This window comes from Protomyctophum bolini (genome assembly GCF_963924005.1).
Source record: "Protomyctophum bolini genome assembly, chromosome: 16".
Classification (NCBI taxonomy): domain Eukaryota; kingdom Metazoa; phylum Chordata; class Actinopteri; order Myctophiformes; family Myctophidae; genus Protomyctophum; species Protomyctophum bolini.
In genome coordinates this window covers 22,831,022-22,856,605 of record NC_137877.1, presented here as the reverse complement: position 1 = coordinate 22,856,605, position 25,584 = coordinate 22,831,022, and the positions used below count along the sequence as shown (strand labels likewise).

Below are 25,584 nucleotides of genomic sequence, written 5' to 3'. Positions count from 1 at the left end.
ACTCTCTAAACTAAAACTGGAAAGCATTTTATAAAACGCATCTTATAAAAGGAGCCTGTTCCATCAGAGCCACAGAATACATTTCTGTTCTCCAAACAAATGTCCTCAATTATACTGTACGTGCAGATAATGAAAAACAATAACAGGTGACGATCATTAATTTACTGTCAGTATATGGAAGAGTTGTAATTAAGATTCCTTTCATGGTAATTGTCGCGGATGTTTCCTTGGATGCAGACCCATGTTGGGAATGTCTGACAACTGCTGAAAGTTTAAAAAAAAAAAAAAGAAAAAAAAAGTAGCTGCAACATTCAACAGATGTGTCTCTATCGCTGTAGAGAGACCAGCAATTAACTGAATGCATTTTGTAAAAATATGTGCAGTTTCCAATTAGCCGGGATTCTCTGTATAAGAAAGGAGACAGAGAGAGAGAGAGAGTGAGTGAGAGTGAGTGAGAGAGAGAGTGTTGTCGAGGTCATTTGCATGTCCCTCACACCCTGGGTGAGAGTTGGCACTCAAGTTGACTCTCAAACTGGCCCCTGGCACTAGTACAGTAGTTGACCAAAACTAGCAAACTGCATAAACTTTCTGTATTTTCAAGAACCCCCACAACTCTGACAATGACAGACCTGTAACCTCAATGAAGTCCCCTGACCCCACTATGAGAAGCACTGGTTTAAAACAGCCCCTACAGTATGTCAGTGGTTACCAGACCCAAAGACGTTTGCCTAGTGAAACAAACTAGTGAAAACAGTAGATTTTTTCACTACTGCCTCAATTCACTTTAGCTATTTTCTTATATATTTTGTTATACAATGGTGGCTGTGAGGCATACCAATAGCTGATCTACAAGCTCCGCAACCCATCGTGAGCTTATACATGTGCGAATGTCGGTGCGGTTTGTCAATAATGACATGCTAAAATAGGCTCGCCAGGTTAAATTGAGTAGTTAAATGTGGCAGAATGCTGAGAGAAGAGTGTTTTGTTCCCAAAAGTAAGTGTGTGTGTGTGTGTGTGTGTGTGTGTGTGTGTGTGTGTGTGTGTGTGTGTGGGTAGAAGAGCGAGACAGAACAAGTTTGCTTGTGCACACACGAGTGTTTATACAGTATATATATGGTGAGTTTCTGTGACTAAGTGTTTCTGGGTGTGTCCCTGAGTGCAGCGTAAGTGAAACCCGATTAGAATGTGTACACGCTATAATTTCCCATTTATGTCTGCAATTAACCTCAGCCCCATGCCTGTACACAGTATATCACTGCTTCCATGGCTGTCCTGGCATCAGCATTTTAACTTAATTAGAACAGTACAATGATCTAAGGGTCTGGATTGCCATGCCTAATGGCTCACTAATGATCTCAAATAAGAAGACTCAATTATTAAAGTAATTCTACTGTATATTCACAGGAGGAATACATCACCTAAGCTCCTCTCTGGCTAATTCCCTGGCTCTGTGGTGATCGACTGGGAGTTGGTGTTAATACACCAGCTGCTGATTCTCCTTCCTATCTACGTCTATAGCGTTGCTCCACCACCTCCTCCCTTTCACTCCCCTCCACATCTCACTCATCTTCAGCCCCCCCTATACCTCTATAGCGTTGCTCCACCACCTCCTCCCTTTCACTCCCCTCCACATATCACTCCTCCTCAGCCCCCCACCCCCCGCCCTACCCACCCCACAACATATCCAACTTCCTTTCTGTCCAGCCTTTATATTGTCTGTCCTTTGACTTCCCGCGATCGACCTGTATCGTGTGACACGCGGCACGCTAGCAGACAGAGAGACGCAACCGCCCCCCAAACTTTTCCCTCCTCGGTGTGTGTGTGTGGCAGGCTTTGGAAGAGGAGCAGGGAGTGCGATGTCCGGTGTGTGTGTGTGTGTGTGTGCGTGCGTGCGTGGTGTGCGACTCACGGTGCCGTGCACACTGGCCAGTGTCCGGGGCGTGCCCAGGAGGTGACTGCAGGGCTCCGTTGATATGAACTGACGAACCATTGATAGCAGTCCACTAGAAGCTGATGTGTGCGAACCCAAGATGCCAATGCTAATTAATTAGCATCTCATTTTCCGTGCGCGCGGGGGAGGGGGGGGGGGGGGGGTCATGACAGGAAATGGGAGCTGGACCATGATGGCGTCCCCTACCCTCCACCCCCTCTCCACCCACCCTACCCCTCAGCCTGGAAGGCTCGCGCTAATTGGGTCAGGATCATTGCCTCCTTCAGGATCATGGGACAGATAATAAATTGAGGTGGGGAGAGGGGAGGAGGGGCTAAGAAGGATGGAAGGAAGGGCTAGGGCGGCTGGGGCTGTTGGGGAGGGGGGGGGGGGGGTAACAGAGTGGGGTAATGGCTCAAGAGGTTGAAAGTGGACGTGTCACTGTCTCAATGCGTACCCACAGCGCGTATACTCACGACCTGAGCTAGAAAATACCCAGTGGTGCGCTGAGTGGCGGAAATGTTTCCCGCCGACTACTATGTCCTTGTTTAGTGTGGTGATTCTCAGCAATGTCTTAGTGCACAGTGTTTGTCAACCTTTTAAATTTCAAGGACTGCAAGGTTCATATCGTCGCTGTGTGTCTCTTGTCTCCATAATATTCCATTATGCTAAGTGGGGGTCCATTTGGTTCCATTTGTACACTTGGAGTAATGGAGTTCCTATACTTATAGGTGTCCTAGAGCAGTGGTTTCAAACTTTCAACCCTTTTCATATTAAGGTCCATTTTTTATTTGGCATTTGAGCTACGTGCAGGACTGATGCGATTAGCCTCTCAGACCCCAAACTCTGAATATGTTGTTGTCATTGGATAAGATTTTATCCACAATTCCATGCTGTTAGATAATGCAGAGATAACAGGCAAATGTTGATCAAAATAACAATAATTGTAGATTATCTAATTGTGTAATCTTCTTGAAAATTAAGCAATGCAGATGTTTAACAAAAATGTTACTATTGTGAGCATAAAATTAGTGGTTTAAATTTACACTCTCAAGAGTTAAAGATCTATAGCTGGCCATTTGGTGACCAACTCTCCATCATTTAGGTGGGGACCACCTGGAACCCCCTCAAGGACCACTGGTTTAGAGCATTGGTTCCCAACCTTTTTATTCTGAAGTACCACCACAGAAAATATTTGGCTCTCCATGTACCACCATGATAACTGATACAGGAGCGTATACCTGTCCTTTTTGTTCCAATCCTAAGCCAATAATGCTGCTCCTCTGACAAAACTCTGTCTAATCACTAATCAGCACAGCTGATGATATTTCTAATGTGATTAATCCGTTCTCAAATCTTCTATTAACAGCTAGGTGTGCTGTCATGCTCATTTCAACACGGCTGGATAGCCTACTTCAACCAATTGCTTGGTCAGAAGACCTGTACCTGTAGTACCTACTACTTTATATTACTACTACCTGTAGTAGCAATATAAATATTTCATTCCACTTTTGTCTTTCTTCTCCTTTTTTGGTGTACCACCAGAGGGGGGCTCAAGTACCACCATTTGTTGGGAACCTCTGATTTAGAGGACCCTCTGGAACCCCCTCCCCCCCACACACACACACACACACACACTGTACAGTACAATAATAAGGATGTAATCCGTTCTGCTCCGGTAACCCGCTGCTCGGCGTTCGTTCAGGGGACTATATGCTGAACCGAGACGGTCGCTCGCTCCGTCGGCGGGCGTTGTTTTCCACCGTTCTCCTAAGGCCAGGAGGAGTGGAGACGGAAAACAGAGCCCAGTTGGATGTTTTAAAAACCCTCGTGGTAAATGGCAACCATGAACAGCAGTGACAAAAACACCCACAAAAAGAGGGGAAAGAAATAGAACGGCTAAGTGAAGGTACACTTCAGAAGAATCTGGTTTCCTTGACCACATCATCACAATGCGAGTACACAGCTCCATATTGAAGCCAGACCCCATGGACGGGGGTAGGGTGGGGAGGGAGGGAGGGAGGGAGGAACGCCGGTTCCACACAGGCAGAGGGACGAAGCCACAACAAAGGAGTTCGAAAACTTCATAGACTCCTACATTGCTAAAGGCCCGGCCCCAGCCAGGACCGAAATAAAAAACCCTCAGCCGAACCCGAGGAAAAAAACAAAACACGCGCGCGCACGATTCGGGGTAAACCTCACTTCATGTGGCAGACGACGAGGATACACACACACACACACACGCGCGCACACACGCACGCACATATTATTATACTTGTGAGGACATCAAAATATTAGGACGGTATTGAAAGGAGCAAACTCTAAACGTAAGACCAAACCCTAAATCTAACCTCTAAATATCTAACTCTATAAACCCAACCTGAACCTTTTCCTAATTGTCATCGTAACGCCTGCACAGATCATATTTAACCTAGACAACTTTTTTTTCTGAGGACCAGGATTGGTGGTCCTTATTTCTTCCAATTCTACTATACCTGCATAGAAATAGAAGTACAGTACACACAGTACACACATGCACGCGCACACTCAACTATACACTCTCACACAGTGCAATCTTGTAATCTCATCCGACATCTCTGATAAGACCCATGGTCAACTGATAGGCTTGGAGAAAGTGTTATTTCCCCTCAGTGCCCCCTCCCCTCTCTCCCAGGGGTAAAAAAAGCCCCCAGTGCCCCCTACTCTCTGTCCCCGGGGGTAGGAGAAAAAAAAGCAAAGCTAAACTGCATCCCCTCTCTGCTATGCTACGCTGCCTGTTCTTGCGGCAGAGAGAGAGAGGGAGAGAGAGGGCAAATAAGTATGTACGGTAAATAAATAAATAAATCACACATGATACTCATTTATTGTGGTCGAGTGTGCAATTTAGATTAGGCACAGGGCTATGTATCCAGCGTGTGAGAGTGAGGAACAGAGGGTAGAGAAAGAAAAAAAGAGGAGAGAGAAATAAATTTGGGGAGGTGGGGGGTGGTGGTGATGCGGTATGCAAGAGAGAGGGAAAGTGTATTGCCAAATTTATACTTCGCCATGTGATGGAGTCGCATGCATGCATAGAGCTGCAAGCTCACATCGCTGAGAGCACAGAGACGTGCACGTGCTGTGAGCGTGTAGATCTGCTATTTTTCTGGCAGCGCAGCACGTCATGCGGCGAAGTATAAATCAGGATCAAGGGGGAGAGAGAGAGAAAGAGGGAGAAAGAGACATACTAAGTGAATAAATGCCCAGCCACATCAGTAGGTGTGGGTGTGTCGGGGCGGGGGGGCAGTCCCTGGCCCCCTGCCTTCCCCAGGGGCCCGTTCGCCTGTCGTTCCTCCTGTCACATGAGACGTCTCTGGGTTGATTATTTGCACGGAGAAAGCGGAGGCAGGAGGAGGGTGGGGGGGCCGGGGGGGGGGAGTGATTTTGCGGCCGGGCGACAGACTTGGAGGCACTGGCGGGGATTTAGCCCTGTCCCCGCAATCCCTCCTCGCGTTATAGTGAAAGCGTGTGAACTTTCAAAAACAATGGCATGCACTATCGGGTGTACAGTACATATGACTGTACACGCGGCCCGTCAGTGGCGGGCCGTTTTGCGGGCGACATGCGGGCGACTTGCGTGTCGTCATGCGCGCTCACGGCCCACTTGAAAGGAATCCCGGCTGCATGGGGAATGCTTGGGATGGGCTGACCCATAGTATGGATGATACTGCAGGAGGAGATTTAATGTTTCTGTTAAATTGACTGTCAAATACCATACGATTTTATTTCTTTCAATTCTCAGAGTGGGATATTTCTAATATAACATTTTAACAACACGTCTTGTACGCGGCTCATATGGGGGTCTGTTGCCGAATACATTAGCTATATCTCCATATTCTATTTTTTTTTAAGTGTTAAACTAAACCTTCTAAAGTAGCATATACACAAGCTAGAAACGCAGAATGTTGCGGATCTGCCTCACGGATCTGCTACTTTTGCTATTTTTGAAATAGAATCCTGAAAAGTAACAGAGACAACTTTAAATCATTGCATGTGTGTGTGTTTAAGAGCGAGAAAGTGAGCTGATGGTCTTGAAAAGGAGCAGGCAGAGAGAGAGAGAGAGAGAGAGAGAGAGAGAGAGCGATGCCGCCCCTGGCAGCCGTTCTCTGAGGGCGATTCTACAGGAATATGAATAGGGAGCTTTGCACTAATTGAGGAACCTGGCATGCGAAAGCAAACAGACAAACACATTCTCCCGTCCCAGCCAAGGGGTATGTTCCAGTTAGGGAGGGGCTCATAAATCTAAAATGAGTCAGTTGGCCTCCTGCGCAGGCTGGTAAATATGGCGGAGAGAGCTAGGGATGGGGATGGAACACCTCTCCAGGGATGTGGGTTTAGCCATATGGCCCCTCTTTAGCCTGGCCAGGATAAGGCTAGAGTGGACAGGAGCCAGTCCAACTGCGCTGCTGCACGCAAAGCAGTGAGGTCAGCTCGCCTCGCCTCGCCTGGGCTCTCACAGGAGACCTGGAGAGTGCAGGAGGAAGGGCAGGAGAGCGAGCGACCTCTACACTCCCCCCCCCTCCACCCAGCTCCCATACACCCCTGGTCTGACCTCTCTGTCAATCTGCCTCGCAGAGCGCTGGACAGACAGCTGCACACAGCAGACCTGACTCAGGGCTTACTTTATTTAACTGCCTGTAAGCAGTGGTGTAAAGTAACTAAGTACAGTACTGTATTTAAGTACACTTAAATACAGTACACGTATTTCCAATTGTCAATACTTTTACTTCTGTTCCACTACAGTTCAGAGTCAAATATAGTACTTTTAATTAAAGTATTATACTGTGAGCTTGTAGAATGTAGATCAGCTATTTTTTAAAGGATTTTTGTACATTTTAAAACTTGAAACGGGGGATTTCTACGTATTAATTTTCCCCGCATGTCTACGTATTTTTAAGTACATTTTGATACCAATAGGCTACTTTTGTACTTTTACTAAAGTATATTTTGAATTCCGTACTTTTACTTGTATTTCTACATTGCCGTATTGATAGTTCTACTTAAGTACTTTATCCACCACTGCTTCTAAAAACCATCCATCTTCAACCGCTTATCCGTAGTCGGTCGTGGGGGCAACAGCTCCTCCAGAGAGCTCCAGACTTCCCTCTCCAGAGCAACATTTACATTAGTGACTTCCTCCTGGGGGATCCCGAAGCCTTCCAAGGTCTGCCCAAGGGTCTCCTCCCAGTCGAGGACCTCCCTAGGGAGACGCCTGAGAGGCATCCAAACCAGATGCCCAGGCGAAGAAGCAGCGACTCTACGCAGAGTCTCTCTCGCGTGACTGAACTTCTCACCCTATCTCTAAGGGAAATGCCAGCCCCCCGTCGGAGAAAACTCAGTTCGGACACTTGTATTCACAACCTTATTCTTTGTGTCATGACCCACACTTTATGACCATAGGTAATAGTGGGAACGAAGATTGCTCGGTAGACAGAGAGCTTTGCCTTCTGGCTCAAGAGCTTGTGACTAAATAACGAATTTGCCTTGATTGGAACAGTTTAAAGTTTAAAGTTAAAAAAATAATTCCCCAATTCCTGAAAAGTTAAGATTTGGGTCATGGGAGTTTTCCGCCCGACAGCGACGATATAATGTGTGTGCGTGTGCACGTGTATGTGTGTGCATATGCTAGCATATGTGAAGTGAGGGGTGCTCTTATCATCATCATTCCGACCAATCACAATTTGCGTCATCACTTTTCTCTTCAATGTTTATGTTTACACAGACCCTCAAAGCTGGACATGTAGGAGTTGGAAAGGAACCGGTCTTCACCCCCACCCATTCCACTGAGCGAGACCTCTCTGCCGTGAGGACAGCGTAGCACCGATATAGCCATACGACAGCGGAGTAACGCCCCTGATACAACAGCCCCAGGCTGGGGTCGGCGGATCTTTGCTAGCTTGGTAGCACCCCTCAAAAATGTGAGTACCTTTTGCCACCCCTGCTGATATGTAACATTGAGAGCTCGATCAGGATGAACTTACTTCTGTAGGTGGCTGAAGAGGACTACCATGGTGTCTCGGTTCGGTTTGGGAAGCTGTGTGACCAAGTTCTTCATAGCCTGCACCTTCTGCATAGGATCCTTGTTTTCTGCACAGGAGAAAAAGAAAAAAATGGAGCAGGCATTTTATGCATGACATTAAGGGCCAGCTGCGATACTATAATTAATTTGATTAATTTACTTACTTTGAGCACTCTAATTGCTTCGGTAATTAAAACTTACTCATAAACTATGGTCAGTCATGCCGCGCTGACCACGGAGTAATTAATTCCAAAGGCACGGTGCAGGGAGGAAGTTTTCCTTAGATGTGGCTAAAACGCTCGCATATAGCCTAAGAGCCCACACCTACAGTAGACACTGTATAGATCTCACACCTACAGTAGACACTGTATAGAGCCCACACCTACAGTAGACACTGTATAGATCTCATATAGCCTAAGAGCCCACACCTACAGTAGACACTGTATAGATCTCATATAGCCTAAGAGCCCACACCTACAGTAGACACTGTATAGATCTCATATAGCCTAAGAGCCCACACCTACAGTAGACACTGTATAGATCTCATATAGCCTAAGAGCCCACACCTACAGTAGACACTGTATAGATCTCATATAGCCTAAGAGCCCACACCTACAGTAGACACTGTATAGATCTCAAAAAAGTAAAGCAACTAACTAAGTACATTTCCTCTGGCATTGTACTTGCCAATTGTAAATAATGCAGTTCTTACACCATGCAAATTTGACATCTTGAGTTAATATAGATACTTTGTAAATGTACAGATATGAATACAAAACATACAATTACCAGTTAAGCCCCATTTTATACTTCCACATTCTCACAACACTCCTAATCTACGAGCTTGTACAGTATATATAGGCTATCTGCTTATTTCGAAAGAGTTGAAAAATGTTTGTAGGCCTACTATTATATTTATGCCAACACGTTTGTGCTTTTTAACGCAAGTAAAATTGAGAATGCGGGTAGTATTATTTTATACACATATTGTGGTATTTCTACTTTGACTCAAAGGAGCACTTCAGCCATTTTAAACAGATTATAAAGATCCATTTTGAGCTTGTATATCTGCTACTCTGGCTATTTTTTCATTTGAATCCTGAACAGTAACAGTTTGGGATATAAGGTTTCCACCTGACAGACGATGTGAAGACAGGTTGAAAAATAGTGAAGTAGTCCTTTAACACAGTGGTTCCCAAACTGTGGTGGTGCATGAGCACCTTGTAGGGAAATGAAAAGGCTAATGGTGGTGCTATGGTTTTATTTTAAATATATGAACATATTATGCCAATATATGGCAAGTATATGCAGAATATAGCCTATGCTGCATATACTGTGTATGCCATATTCAGGTTAATATACGTGGATAAATAATAAATGTATGTCTCTATATGCAATTTATATTTCCATGTGGGGGGGGGTCCTATGCATCCGTCGATTGGATTCCCTATGACGTTTCCAACTTTCCATACGTCCTATGGATGGGATGTGTTAAAGGGCCACTTCACCCCTTTTGCAACCAGCTCTGATTTTAACACAATGGGCTGTATTTTGCGTATCTTAAGTACCAGGTCTTATTCCCTAACTTGAGTAAACTAAAGACCTGGAGGCGTGATCAATGCTCTTTGGCCACTCAGAATAGCCAAATGGCATTGATCACGCCTCCAGGTCTTTAGTTTACTCAAGTTAGGGAATAAGACCTGGTACTTAAGACACGCAAAATACAGCCCAATGAGTTCCACCTGGGGGACGAAAGTGCTTGGGTGCCACGTGATGAGAAGCAATTCCACTATGACGCTTTTGGATGCCATCCTGAATGCTAAAGCAATAGTCAATTCTAGCGAGCTAAAGTCCATCCTTGCTCTAGAAAACGCCAATGTTCCAATCACACTCATGGGATAATTTGAAATGACCTCGGAACAATGCCGATCTATTCGAATCCACGAACAGCGCCGTAGTTTCCGAGAAAAGAGTGTGCAAAGGCCGTGGCTAAACGGAAGCTAATGTGGTTGATCGTGCAGATGCAGTACAGACGAGGCCTTAGCAACCCTGCCTAGCAACCAGAGTGCTTCCAAAAACAGCGAGGCAATCTTATATCGATATTAAACGTCTTAAGACGAGCCTACTCGTCATGAGCACCTCGCATAAATAATTAATAGGATGAGTATGTATAAGTCAATAGCAACAAATGTGTTCATGATGTTTAGGACACAATAAACAAGTACTTCTTCCAGAAGTACGTCTGCTCTCCTGGCTTCATCCCTTTTGAGTGTCATAAGTGGGACTTTCAGTAGAAATGGTTGATTATTACCGGAAGCCATTAGATGCTACATTCTATACTACAGTAACACGAAGCCTTGATTGCTGACCAATTAGATGAGCAGCGTGTGGGAATACTGGTAGCAGGAGCCCTTCCTCTGGGGAGCGGCACATATTGGCGCTAATGCAGGCGATGGAGAGCTCAGTGAAATGACCATCATCCTCCTCTTTATATCGGAGAGCCCCGAAGCGTGGCCTCTGACCCCCGGTGACACGGGAAGCATCCATCATGCGGCCGTTAAGGGTCACGCTCGTGGAAGCGGTGCAAAAAAAGGTCTGCACGACCTTAACGATCAGGTGAAAAAAGGAGAGCCAATCTCCTTTTGTTTTTACCTGTTGGAGTTGACGAAGAGCTTTGTTTGAAAGTCCTGTGAGCAGGTCATTACAGTAATCCATGTATTAGTGTTTCTAGGTCTTGCTTAGTCCCCTGACTCTTGCAATATTTTTAAGGTGATAATAGGTAGATTAAATATATGTCATATCATATGATATAATATGATTTTCTCTCTTCACCTGCCTTCAAAATAATAAAAAAGTGAGAACCCTGCCTCGATCCATCCTCGCCTGTCCGTCCGTCCCTACCCTCTCTCACCTCGACGGCCCAGAGACCCCCCACCCTCCCTTGCTTGTGCAGGACAGAGAGAGGGAGAGAGCCACTAATGGAGTCTGTCCTCGGCGTTCTCATTAGGGCAGGTTGTTAGCAGACACAGGCAGGACAATGTTTGGCCCGGCTTGTCTGTTGTAGCGTTCGAAAGGCTCCCCTTGAGCACGGCTCGCAGCAGATGTCTGCGTGTACACCGAGCTGGCACGGAGCACAGGTGGCAGATGCCCGCGTCGGGTGCCAACCCCCGCCAGTTGGGCACAGATGGACGAGCACGTTCAGGGGGAGAGAGAGTAGGGCCCCCCCTGACCTTCTGCTGTAGGTGAGGCTCTCTGGAATGTGTTGCAGGCAGGAGAAGCCCCCCCCCTCTCTGTCTCTCTCTTTCCACCACCACCTCGTGCTGTTTTCAATTGGTGGACAAGTGACCAAGTACGTTTACTTTAGTAGCCTGCCCTACTGCACTTACGTGTCATTGCTCTCGGGCAGAAACCTGTCCATATTTTAACGTAATCTTTGTAAATGAATGCCCTAATTGATCATACTACAGTGTCAAAAGCATCAAGAGTAGCAGATCTACAAGTCGATCTGCTACTTTTGTGTTCTTGAATTTGATCCTTTGGAATTTGGACATAATGAGGTTTCCACCCGACAGAGACGGGTGTGTCTGTGTTTTACTTAGTATTTTGATCTTTTTGGGATGAATTTCACTCCACTACATCGCAAAGACTAATATTGCACTTTTGACATTTGACATTTCTAGAAAGGTTCTGCAAACTCACAATGCATCGTGATGCAACACGTTGTGAGCTTGCAGATCTGCTATTTTTAAGTTCTGGAAAATCTTTCAATTTGGGGTGAAAATGTCTACATTTCAATATGGCAATTCATTTATATTTAAAAAGAAACTGCACTTTTAATTTGTACTTCTGAGTACAACTCTGACAGAGCAAATGAGTAATATTCGACCAGCTACTGTACTTTGACTCGAGCACTGGGGGGTCGAGTTACTCAGTCCAGCACTCGTGCTGCCTTCACTCGCTTCTCCCCACCGACCGACCGACGACACAAGGAATTTTTGGAAATGTCAAAAGGGAAAAACTAGCTCTTTCAGGACTAAAGCTTCCAACGTGAGGTGGTGTCCCTGTTTTCTATTTCAAAGTGGAGGATCGACATTTGCCAGCATCTGCTGTTGCGCACAATCTATCAGCAGTAGCCTGGCTTTGAAATATTTAATCTAGTCTCTATTACTGGCACAAAGGACATGATTCATTAATTACTTTGCCGTCGGTGGTGGACATATTGGAGATGCCCCTCAGCCTAGCATTACGGACAGATGGTGGGGACACTGTCATTAATTTAATACAGGAAGAAAGTACTGCTATAGGACAGTGGCAGCAGAAATATGCTGAATCACTTCAGCTAACGATACACACACACACACACACACACACACACACACACACCTGAACGGCCGGGATCAATTTAGGAATGACATTAGGACTGGGCAATTACCCGAGAATATATCAAAACCCTTTTTTTAAGAACCAATAACCGACTTAAAACCAATTAAATAATCGAAGATCAAGTTATATATATATATATATATATATATATATATATATATATAATTAACTGAAAAACAATGATAATAGATTTTTAAATATTAATTTATAATCTAAATCGATTAATCTGATTAACCACTTAAGCCCTGTATTATACCTTGTTGGACAATGGTGGCGTGCAAAACAAATTAGTGATAAATAGCTGATCTACAAGCTCATAGATCTGCTTTTCACTCTTATATGAATAATCGTTCATTTCATGAGACCAAAGTTTGAAATAATCTTGATACTGAATCAAAGTCACTTCGACGCCCGCAGCCTCTAAATGAGACCATGCGATGCAAAATGATAGCCAGTAGTACACAAGTTAAAGTTCCAACAAGAATGCCTCCAATTTAGTAACTAAAAAATAAAAAAATAAAAGATTACTGATCAATCGCATACAGGGAGCAGCAACAGGGGCTTGGTGGGAAATGATGGGAAATTGTCTTTGGACGAGTGATGTTAACCCACAGAAGACTCAAATGAACATTAGTCATGTCAAAGAGCAGTCCCATGGCTGCAGCATTAGGCCGCTTTTTGGACACCTAGAGGGAACACAGTGATTTATGGCCTGTTATGACAAGAGACCATTACAAGTCCCCACTGAGCCCTGTTTACAGAAACACAAACAAACAGCGCATTGTTGGACAAAGAAATTCAATACAATGACACGGGGTAACGCAAGGAGCAGTAACAGGTCGCCTGCACATTTCAACACTCATCAACAGAGCGAGTTGTCGCCGGGCGGAAACCTTGTATCTCCATATTTCATGTTTATTTTTCCTTACATAAATTAATGCCCTAATCCAGTGGTTCTCAAACATTTTCATGTCAATTAAGGACCCCCAAATTGAAATGTATTAGGCCGCGGACCCCCATCTCAGAACGTTTCGTGCCACGGACCACCAGGAGACTAGATTGGTGTAATAGCAGATATACAAGCTCGCAGTGCGGCACAAAGTGATGCGCTGTGAGCTTGTAGATCTGCAATTTTTTGAATAGCCAACATATGAATCGATAGTAGTTATCCATTGATATAGTGGTTAAAATGATTGTGATGCTGTATTAACTACCTTTACTGGAACCCCCCAAAGACCCTTTGAGAACCACTGCCCTGTACAGTGTAACAGCATCGTGGAAAAGTAGCGATTTTTAGCCCCATCTACAAGCACACAACTTGTGACACGCATGATGAAAAGTATCAACAGTATCAACAGTATCAACTAAATAATGAGTCTCTGTCGGGTGTCCAAAACTGTTACTTTTCAGAACATCAAAAGTAGCAGATCTATTTTGTCGGCAAACTTATTTGTATTCCATTTCCTGAAAATTAACGGTTTTGGACATACAAGTTATTCTATACTTGAGCTCTGTCAGTGTGCTAAAGGAGAAAAGTAAACTTGTGTGTGTGTGTGTGTGTGTGTGTGTGTGTGTGTGTGTGTGTGTGTGTGTGTGTGTGTGTGTGTGTGTGTGTGTGTGTGTGTGTGTGTGTGTGTGTGTGTGTGTGTGTGTGTGTGTGTTTTCTCACTGACAAACAATGGCAAACTAGAATTCCTGAACCTAAAATCAATATGTACACAATTCCCTGTTTTGCTTTTTCCATTTCCGGATAAATTGTATTAATTATCCAAACAATAGCCTCTTTTTATTTTTTGGCAGATAATTGTTTCAACGGGTGACACAGTGACTATAGCGACACATTCGGCACCTAAAACTGTTCATCTAATCCCATTACAAACACCACAGAGTCCTAGTTTGTTTCGAGACAGCCTGCATGCATGTACGAGGCGTCTCCAGGCTCCTCCAGTCTGCTAGCTTACATCCGCTCTAGCCCGTCAAAAGGCAAATATTAGCAGAGAGCAAAATAATCCTGCAGGTTGTGATTAAGATTTTAAATGGATCCCAATTGTGTGCTTTTGGTTAATGAATAACAAAGTCTTAGAGGATGGCGTCTTGTAATTTATAAAACATGAAAAAGCTCCTTGATGAAATATAGAAACTAGATATATTTTTGCATTTCAAACGATTTGCATGGCCAGCTTACTTGCATGCAAATGAGGTGGAGTTTCAAAGAGTTATAAAAATAAATTAACTAATAAGTACCATTGAATTCCCCCCTCCCTCCTCCGTTTCCTTAGGAAAAAGGTGTCATCTTGATCAGGAGTAAATGAATTATAGGGGTGGGGTGGGGGGGATTACACAATTAACCCACAAAAGTCGCACCCAGCAGCCAGCACACACACGTGCAGAAGTAAAATTTATTCATTTCCGTCATTGCATATTAATGTGAGGGCTTCACTCGGCACCCCAAACACAGAAATACACAAACATAATTAATACTCATTACGAATAAGTGAATAATCAATCTGACTGATAATGGTGGCGCTGCACTCAATGAGTCTGGCTGCATCAACGGAATAGAAATGTCTCTGCGACAAAAAAACAAACAAACAAAGAGTGTTCTCCTCAACACGGCCGAGGTAAAGACACTTCAGAAGGAGAGATGTTTTACTGTTGAGGCGTATACTGTATATACCGTATATCCGTGGTTCTCAAACCTTTTTGCGGAAATTTGGGGAAAAGGACTTATGCACAAAATATAAGACTTCCAAGCTCACTTCGTTTTGCTGTGATCTTGTATAGATCTGCTATTTTTGATAGCCAACAACTACATAAGTGGATAGTGGTTAAAAGACTACATTATCTACTTTAGCTGGGGACCTCCTGAAACCACCCCAAGGGCCCTTGGGGGTTCCTGGACCCCACTTTGAGAACCAACGCTATACTGTATATACTCAATTGACTGGGGACCCCCAGGGCTCCATACTTGGTTCAATCCTTTTTTCCCTTTGCATCAAATCTCTTCGCCGAAATTAGCTCACAAAGCGTGTCAACGGGACACTAATTCCACCCAATGTTCGTTCCAGAATAGGTACACTAGGGCAGTGGTTCCCAAAGTGGGGTCCGGGGACCCCCAGGGGTCCCTGAGGATGTTCCAGGTGGTCCCCAGCTAAATGATAGTTTTGTACACTCTTTGAGTTAAGTAAAACTCTTCTCTTATGGGGGTCCCTGCATGGCATATCTTTTCAAACGGGGGTCCGCAGGCTAATTAGTGTCAATGTGGGGGTCCTTGACATGAAGAAGATTGGGAACCTCTGCATTAAGGTTCATGCGGTTAAAGGCCCTTCCCTCCATAATATTAATAGTGCTCATAGCAAATTATGAATATATTTAACAACTAGGACACAACATAAATATGTACAAGAATTGATATGTAAATGACGAGGTCTTTGAAGCTGGTTGAAGTGGTGTGTGTGTTACCCAAGATGACCTGAAGCTAGCGATGGACTTTACCCTTTTCCAAGAAAAATCTGGATAAAATATGCATCTGGTGATGGTGATTGGTGACCCAGTTGTTGGCCAATATTACAGTAGTGGTACGGTACGTGGGCTGGCTGTTGCAACATTGCATCATAGATATTCATACTGTAAGAGCATTGTCCAATCTGTCAATAATACATTTTTTCAAAATGTTTCAAACACAGAGACAATAGCCATCTAAAAGCTCACAATGTGTCAAATATATACCCAAAGTCCCAGACGATTCTCATATCACATATATAATATCAATATATTGCTCAGCCCTAATTGACGCTCCAAAAACTAAATATAAAGCATACATGTTTGTCCTGTATAGTGGCAGATTTATGGATATGATGCCGATCACCACTTCTACCCTGGATTTTTACCATTGAGCTAATAGTCTGCCTGCTTGCTCAAGGTGTCTAGGTGAGACATGGTCTTTGACACAATCTAAATGTCATCAGTTATATTGTATTAAACACATTGCATGCCAAAGACGTATATTTACGTCCTATGGTCTTTAAAAGATACAACGCGACAAATATGCTGTACATCTTTGTATCTTTGCATCTGCCTGTGCATACGATTCATATATAATCTGCATTCTGCATGGTCTTAGATTCATATACTGCAGGATCTAGTCTTAGATTGAGTAGCATTCCATTTCAGATCTGTTCTTAGATTCATATAGGCTCTAGATTGTGGACAAGCATTCATATAACTCTGGTCTTCTTGCCTGGGTGGCCCAGTTACAGTACAAACGCACATGCCTATTTCCATGGTTACTGAGGGCAAAAAGACGAGGACCAAACAACTAGGGATAATGTGCCTTTTCCCCTAATTAGCATTTTCAAATTAACAGAGTAGCATTTTTTTACGACTATGGTTGCCAGTTTTAATTTCTGGGAACAAGACTAGGAGACAAAGGAAACAAGAAAGGAAAGACAAAACGAAAGGATGAATGTTAAGAGGGGTCAGAAAAAGTCAACATTCATTTACAGAAGCTTGACTTGTACTGCCAGTGTTGCAGATCTACAAGCAGATCTACAAGCCTGTAGTATGCAAGCAACTAAGTATAGATAATGCACAGTGTAATGCTTGCACACAGCGGCACACAGCTACTGTACACTGTAACAATTATCACATAAAGCTATGCACAATGCAGCCTCAACCTGCTGAGCAAAAACATGCTCTGCCCAACACTCCCACTAAGAACCCAGTCGGAAAGAAAAACAACAAAACAAAACAACACTCAAAACTCTCCCAACGGCGTTGGTGGTGTGTGTGTGTTTCAAACGACATCTATGTCAGCTCTCAAAACAGATAAAACTCAATTCATCAGTTTGTTTGCATTGATTTGCCGGGGAACAAAAAGGCACGCTTGTCTGTGAGACAGGTGGCTGGAGATTCCAGATCCCCCGCTCTGATACTAGGGCCACATGAATAATAGATTCTGCTCCGTCGGTGCCAGGATCATGGCCTGCAAACACAGCTGCTACGCTACGCCATCCAAGAATGAACAGCTCACAGGGAAGGAAAACGGGGCATGGGCCCCACCTGAGGACCCAGGAAAACACACACACACACACACACACACACACACACACACACACACACACACACACACACACACAAAATAACCCCCTCTAACTAAACCTAGTGAGATGAGAGACAGACTGAGAGATATCAGGCTTTTGTTCAGAGTCAGACTGCAGGCAAATCTGATTTGTTTCCCCCAAATCTGATCTTTAAAATTCCCCCTATTCTTCTGGGGGGGGGGGGGGGAGACGTTCGCCAGAAACTGCATATTGAGCTTGTAGATCTGCTATTATTTCTGGAGAAGAGATTCGGTGTTGAAGGAAACTAGCGTAGAGAAGTAACAGTTGCTAAGTTGTTAAGATTGAATGGCCACACTGCTTATATCGTCTCTGTCGGGTGGAAACCTCATATGTCCAAAACTGTTACTTTTCAGGATTCAAATTCAAAAATAGCAAAAGTATCAAATCTACAAGCTTGTGGATCTGCTACTATTGATGCTTTTGTGTGGGGCAGTAGCATGATCACGTTGGACATTATCTTTTAGAAAAAATACAAAAAGTATAAAAATATGGAAGAGGTTTCTGCCCAACAGCGACAATTTGCAAGTGATCGGATTGGATTTGTGTACTCAGACGTCGCTGACCTATCTACGTTGGTTGCTGTGGTAACGATCGTAACATCTTAGGCGTGAGTAATGTCCAGTCGCTTGACCTCACGGAAAATAGCAGAAACTGGCAGAATAGAAGTTTTTGTCGAGTGATATGCCGTACAACTATGTAAATATACGATTTATGAAATATATGATTCCAAGCAGCGTATATTGACTACAATTGTGATTTGGACTGCCAGTGTACATGTGAACATATAGAGAGAGGTGGAGAGAAGGGACGTCTTTGCTAAACTAATTGAATAAATGGGAAGATTAAAAGCCACAGTCCTCGACTCCTCGGACTTGTGTGGTTGATCAGAAAGTTATAGCTTTGTTTAACATGTACGTTAAGTTAACATGTGCATGACATATCTCAGTCATGATTGCCATATTATTAGAAGCAATATGAGTAGTGTATTGAATTGAGTGGGTACATATGGAAAGCCTGATGGCTTGTGGAAACATGAGTGGTCTCCACCCACCTGCACACTGCTGTGAATGTGCACGCCGCTACAGCAGAGCCTGCATGGTTTAGCTGGGGGGCTGGGGGATTTCAATTAGTTTGCCGGTGATGCAGGGGCTAGCCTAACGATCCCACCTCTCATTTCAACATGGCCGGGGACACACCCAGAGGGGCTCCCCCTGCCACGCAACCCCATTAGCTTCACTCGCCAAGATGGCCGCCGCGGCGGTGCTAATGATGACGACCCGTCTCTTCCATTGCCACCGAGAGAGCGTTTCACACAGTGTCTTAAATGGAGGTTGATGGATGATGGGCACAGGGCAGGGAGTCACAAAAAAACAGATGAGCTCCACTGCTCATCTAAACGCATCATCCAGAGGGCCAGCCCGGTGTCCTCCTCTATTTAGAGGAACACGGCGGGCTCGTTATCAGAATGACACGAGCTGGCGGTGTTGCCAGATTCTGCAAGAGAAATAAGCAACCAGTTCTATGAAAAAGTCCAAAAGAAGCGACTAGGCCACATGAGCACTTAAAACATACTGTATACAACCATATTGGCTATTTTCTAAAACATGGCAGTGAACAAATATGCCTACATATTCATTTGGGGGTCCTTGACATGAAATCATTTGAGAACCACTGGTTTAAACAACATTTAGGAAGCAAGCCCAAAATAAGCACACTTTAGAAACAATTACGCCCCAAAAACCTGCAATCCGCAACTACTGTACCAGCATATTTACGAGCAACTTTACAGGGAAAACGAGCCCAACGTTGCTTATAAAGAAGCACACTCTTATCTCAGATTGACTCTTATCTCATCAAAGCATTTGTTTTGATATTATAAAGACACGTTTAAAGGGTGTGGATCAAACAATTCCTCTTGAGCTTGAAGATAGAATATTAGACATTTTGGGGAATCATTAAGACATTTTTATATATTTTAATCATGTATGGGGGCCCCTGGCACAGAATAATTTTCAGATGGCTATCCACCTACCAAATTACATATTCAGTTTGGAGAAAAGTTTGAGAACAACTGCAGTCCCTGCGACCGTCTCATCTCCTTTTGAAAAGCACCGTCTCGAGTGAAGAAGATGTCACGTCTATGAAAAGCGTTTGTTTGAAATGTTAACTAAGGTGCTCCTGCTAAAACATTTGCTCTACATCTCTCACTCAGCCCTCCTCGTCCTCCCACATTACCGCTGCCTGCCACGTTTAGTCGCAAATGTGCACGTTGGTTCTCCTCCCCTGGCCGTTTGATCTGGGTAACGTGTAGCAGGTTAGCCTAATTACACCTCCTGCTATGAAGGAGCCTTCCTCCGCTGCTAATTAGTTGTCTAAACGCTGTCTGCGACTCATCAGCCGCGCACATGCTTATCTGATTAACTGGATGGAACCACCTTGAGTGCCAGTGGGTATTCTGGCCTACATTTGGAGCATGTAAATATTTATTGCCAAATTATGCCCCCCCTCTACCTTGGGATAGTTTGGCAATCTGCTTTCAGGGTCTCTGTGAGAATATTTTCTGAGCGTGGTGTGGAACAGATTTGATAATAGAGGACACTTTCTCCAGACCGCGCGTAAAACTTGGGCTTTGGAGGAGCGGGGCTGATTGAAGTAGGCTGTCGGAGATGCTTCCGGCGTAGACTTCAAATACGTTTTCCATAACTCAGTCAAACATGTTTGTCTTTGCAAAAAGGGACCGCAACGCTAGTTACGTGATAGATAACAAAATACCAACTATTATTATTATAATGAGTAGCCTATTGTCGCTGTTGGGCTGAAACTTAGTTTAGTCACAAGCTTGTGTTGATACTTTTCATTGGTTTAATATTTATAATACAGGCAGGCACTTTCCACCTGGCATCACTATTTTTGGCAACGAAGATAGCAGATCTAAGCTCACAGCGACACTTTGTGAGCCAGCAGATCTGCTGTTTTTGCTGCTTCAAGGTCACGGTCAAGGTAGACTTTATTGTCCACAAGGGAAATTTGTCTTGGGCTTTCACCCCAGCTACAGCCACACATTAAACATCAATGACAAACAAAAATACATTACAGAGGGAGACACAATATTACACAATTGCACACATGATGTGGATAATCTAGCCTCACACAGTTACTGCTGTTTCAGAGCCTCGTTCAACATCTTAGTTTATGCTGGTACAAACCATTTTTTTAATCTGATGTACTTCCACTTTGGTTCTTTGTATCTTCTCCCAGAGGGCAGAAGTACACACTCGCCATTTAAAACATGGGTAACATCACTGACAATTTTTTGAGCCTGTTTTTGTAGCCTGCTCATAAATACTATGATAAAGACTGCAGAGAGGGGAGTTGTCTTACCCCTATGATCTTCCCTGCATTCTGCACCAATCTGAACAATTTGGACCTCAGAGATTACCGAACCAAAGCATATACTTTTGTGTGACACGGTCACACGGCGACGCATAAAAAAGATGACACATGGAGATACAAGGTTTCTGCCTGACGACGACGATATCATGTTCTCAGGTCACGTTCGGAGACCAACTTATATGGCGCCATGGCCTTTTGGGGTCAGCGCTGAGGCAGGGGACACAGGGCTCAGGTAGCACTTCAGCACCACACTCTAAACATGGACTGGCATTGTTTATGCCAGTGGTTCAAGAAGTCTTTGTGTGGGGGGGGGGGGGGGGGTGCTCGACTGGTGTACCGGCATACACAACTGGCACCGTAGTCCCTGTACAGCCAGCTAATATGGTGGGGCCAGACTGGAGGGTCAGATACGTAGGTCTGAAGGGGTCTTATTGATAGCTGAGACAGAGGGTGTATAGGTCTGATTGGGGGTCTTATTGACAGGTGAGACAGGGGAGTGAGTGACACATGACTGCCTTCATGAGCTGCTGACAGTGACCTTTGAAGGAGGGCGGGGCTGTACAGGTCATTTATTTTACTTAAGTAAAAGTATCAGTACTGTAATATAGAAATACTCAAGAAGTAAAAGTCAGGAATTAAAAGTACAATGGAATTAAAATGTACTTGAAGTACCAAAAATAAAAGTACCCATTGTGCAGAATGTCCCATTTCAAGTTTTCAAATGTATAAAAATATTAAAAAAATAGCATTGTACGCATTGTGAGATTGTAGATCGGCTATTTTCAAATGGCCAAAATGCATATACACTACGGCTGTATGTTTTGTAATGATAATCAAAATAAAAAAAAGTAACTAGTAGTTTTCAAATAAATGTAGTGGAGTAAAAGTGGAGTAAAAGTACAATATTTTGATCCGAGATGTAGTGGTGTAAAGTACAAATACCTCTAAATTGTACTTAAGCAGTAATTAAGTAGATGTACTTGGTTACTTTACACCACTACAGGTCATGCAGCAGAGGTGAGCCAAGTGACCTGCCTTGAGGTATGCGTCATTGCACAACCCTGTAACCCTGTATGTCACCATATGTAGACCTATTCTAAAAAATCACACCCGTGTGAATTAAGTGAGTGGTGCAACTCTGTGTGGGGGTGGGGTGGGGGGCGGAAGTTCCAGACCCACAGGAACGCACCCAGGGTGTCTGCCCGATTCCGGCGAGCCGCCCCTCGTCCGAAACGGTTGAGAAATGACTGTTACCGTGTGGGGGTCCTCTACTGTACCCTCTACTGTACTGTACTGTACTGTACTGTACTGTACTGTCACTGTACTGTACTGGTACACCCGAAATCACCATATATACAGTTAATATGTGCGTGTGTGTTAGGTTGTGCACATTTGGTGAAAAACAACCCCCCCACCCCCTCTTTGATATTTTCTATCTGCTATCTACAAGTTCACTAGCTTGTAGATTGGCTATTTTCAAGTAGCTGATGTTTGAAGTGCTCATGCGGCCTATAGCTCTAGTCGCTTCTTTTGGTCTTGTTTTCATAGACCTGTTGCTTATTTCTATCACAAAGTCTAATGGGAAGAAGAGTACTCCTTTACCTTATGTATGTAGACATGACCCGTTGCTGTTCCAACAGTGCCCTCTTTTGATAGCACTGCCTGAAAGGCCAACGCTCTGATGTTGACTTGACTTTTTGGGGGATCTTGGTGGGGATGGCGGTGGATTCTAATATTACAAACTGATTTAAAACACAATCAATGTAGTGTAGTGGAGAAAATATAGGTCTCTGGGTAGAGATATGCTTTGCTTACTCTACTTTTTATTCTTCTCATTGTGAGTATTATTGCTTTGTGAGTCATCACTTTATGTACCATACTGTAAACGGAGACTCCACTAGGCCCATTTCTAGGACATAGTTATGTTCTCCATGCATTCAGTTGACGTCTCAGTTAAACCACAAATATACTTACTGTAGTTGATAATAGGCCCAGCATATCTTCGCAGAAAATAGCCGATCCACAAGCTCAAGCTTGTTTGCAAAATGTTTGGCCCAGAATATGGACGCTAGGGTTCAAGTGGTTTAATTTGATGTGACATGCTGATAGCATACCAATGACTCTATTGCCCAAGGTTCGTACTGCATTTGGTAGAAAATAAAACATTTGTTATTTCTTGAACTTGGCTTCAAATCATGGAGGAAAATGAAATGCAGGTCTGTCAATGTTTTTGAGCCATACTGTAATCTCTGCAACACAATTATAAAACATCTTGCCTGCCTTCAATGTATAATCGGATCTTTTGTAAATTTGATTTGTTTTAAATGTATTATTATTTTATTTTTCTATGTTCATGGTAGTCTGTATTACTTCTTTATAATGTCTATCGGGTGGAATCCTCATATGTCCAAAACATGATCTGAAACAGCAAAAGTAGCAGATCTACAAGCGGGTCGTTTCGTGCAGCGTTTGAGTGTACGGATCTGCTACTTGTGAGGCTTTTGTGTGACGCTGTAGTTTGATCAAATAGGGCATTCATTTAAGAAAATTTCAAATAAGTTCAAATAAGGAGATAGAGTAAGAGGTTTCTGCCCGCCAACAGCGATAATGTAATTTTGTCTGTAACTTTCTGCTCACTCTTTGGCCAGGTCTCCGTTGCGAAAGCGAGGTTTAAGCTCAATGAGACTAACCTGGTTAAAGGTCAAAGATTACTAAAGTCAAGCCTTGTTTATTTCTTCTGTATTTCAATTCAATTTGTTTTAAATTAGGTTAAATCTTAAGCTCGTTTTAAATTACACGCCCCCAAGTTCACAACATTTGACTACAGCAAAACAAACTCTGGACTGACCCCGGCCAACTGTATTGATAGGTCTGTTCGTACAGTTATGTCGTTGCCTCTGTCAGGTGGAAACCTAAAAACACTAATAGTAGGACACTAATTTAATAAAAACACAAAAAAGTTAGAATATGGAGATAGGAGGTTTTTGCCCGACAGCGACGATATGCACATGGTAGAAAAAAATCTACTTGCTTATCAGCTGTATTTATTCCCAATGGCCTCCCTCTCTCCAGCTCACAGAGTGAAGGAATAGTTTACTCTTTAACTGAGCTGCCTTAAGGGACAACAATTCTAGAGGCAAACAGAGGCACACACTGTAAACAGGATTAAGGCTAATACACCGCAGGGCCAAATGAATGTGTAAAATGCAAGGGTAGACTGCATAAAATATGGTCTTGGCTGGGTATCGACTATTCTTGATATATTAGCCAGATGATATTGTTGGCTATTATTATAAGGCAAAAATATGAATGATAAAGACCAAAAAAAGGAACACAATAATTATATAGCATTTAAGCCAAAACAATGGAACAATGGAAGTTGACAATGGTGCAAGGTGACCGGCCAGCCCTTGCCAAAATGGCAAGAAAAGTAGCTGACATGAAAAAACAAAAATGCAGCTGGGGCTAGTTCTGTACTCACTGATGGCCTCCACAAACAGCTCAAAGAAGCGAAAGGGGAACAGCGGCTCTGGCAGCTCGCGGAAAAACATCTTGAGCGCGCCGGTGACAACGTGGATGTCCTCCCACTGGCTGGCGTCCAAGTTGAGCTCCTCCTCTGGGGAGCAGAGCAGCAACCAGGAAGGGTTCGTGACGGGGGGAGACAGGAGGGAAAGACAGAGGGAAACAACACAGCTTTAATTGGGAGAATTAGCTGGGGCTAATTACTATGCTAATGTTTACCTGCTTACAGCGGCGCCTCGCTAACAGCACCAGGCCTCCGCGGCTACCCAGAGGTCTGGAGCCACATGGCTCTTTTTTTTCCTCCGCCCGTCCCCCCATCCCCCTCCTCCGCTCGCTGTTTGAGGCGATATGAGCCTCTCCGCGCCGAAATCATTCCATTTTAATAGAGCTGAGACCAGAGAGTACCCCCTGGTATAGCGACACAGGCCATCAGGTAGACACGCGGTCCGTGTGTGGGGGGAGTGGGGGGAGGCTGAACCATGCCACAGGAGGCCGAACCGTGTGAATGGGAGCCAAGCTGACACGCCTGGAGGTGTGGGGACTGGGGATGCTTCTGCCACCGCACTGAAAAGTCACATGTTGACATATACATCGTGCTGGAAGTAAGCCATCGTTCACCCTATTACTACTGAGACCATTAACTCACTGACGAGATAATAACCCTTTAAGACCTGAGGCAGATTCTACAAATGTCTTCTAAATCAGTGTCAAACTTTTTCATGCCAGGGACCGCCAAATTGATTATGTATTTGGCCCCCCCATCTGAAAAGGTGTTGTGCCAGGGACCCCCAGAAGAGAATTTTTGTTAAAATCTTTCATTAAATTGTTCAAAATCGGCACAAAGTGACACACTGCGAGCAAGCAGTGTAGCCAACATGGATAAAGTGGTTAAAGGACCACCGCTTTCAACCTATCTTCTTATAATTGGTCCTCACTAATGTTCATGATAAAATACCACCATTTTCTGTTTCTCATAGAAAAGGTATATCTTTTTTTTTACACCGCCCAGGGTTTGTATAGTGAGGTGCATGCTTTTGCTCAGAGCTAGCAAAATAATAAAAGGAAGACCAAACAAAAACAGAAATGTGTTGAACACTCCAGCTCCATATGCAAGGAGGTCCGCTCGTCTTGCAGAAGCATAATCTTTTGATCTCAAAGAATGCCGGGTGGATGAAAAA

The 25,584-nt window shown here is 43.9% G+C and overlaps 1 protein-coding gene across 1 annotated transcript in view; it reads right to left on the bottom strand.

The window, feature by feature from the left end:
* Positions 1-25,584, bottom strand: part of arhgap15 (Rho GTPase activating protein 15) — a 75,624-nt gene that overhangs the window by 6,317 nt on the left and 43,723 nt on the right. Inside the window, exons 11-12 of the mRNA XM_080785313.1 lie at positions 24,366-24,500; positions 7,948-8,053 (exon numbers count right to left, since the gene is read on the bottom strand). Coding sequence (XP_080641439.1) covers positions 7,948-8,053; positions 24,366-24,500 — 241 coding nt within the window. The remainder of the gene's footprint in view (positions 1-7,947; positions 8,054-24,365; positions 24,501-25,584) is intronic.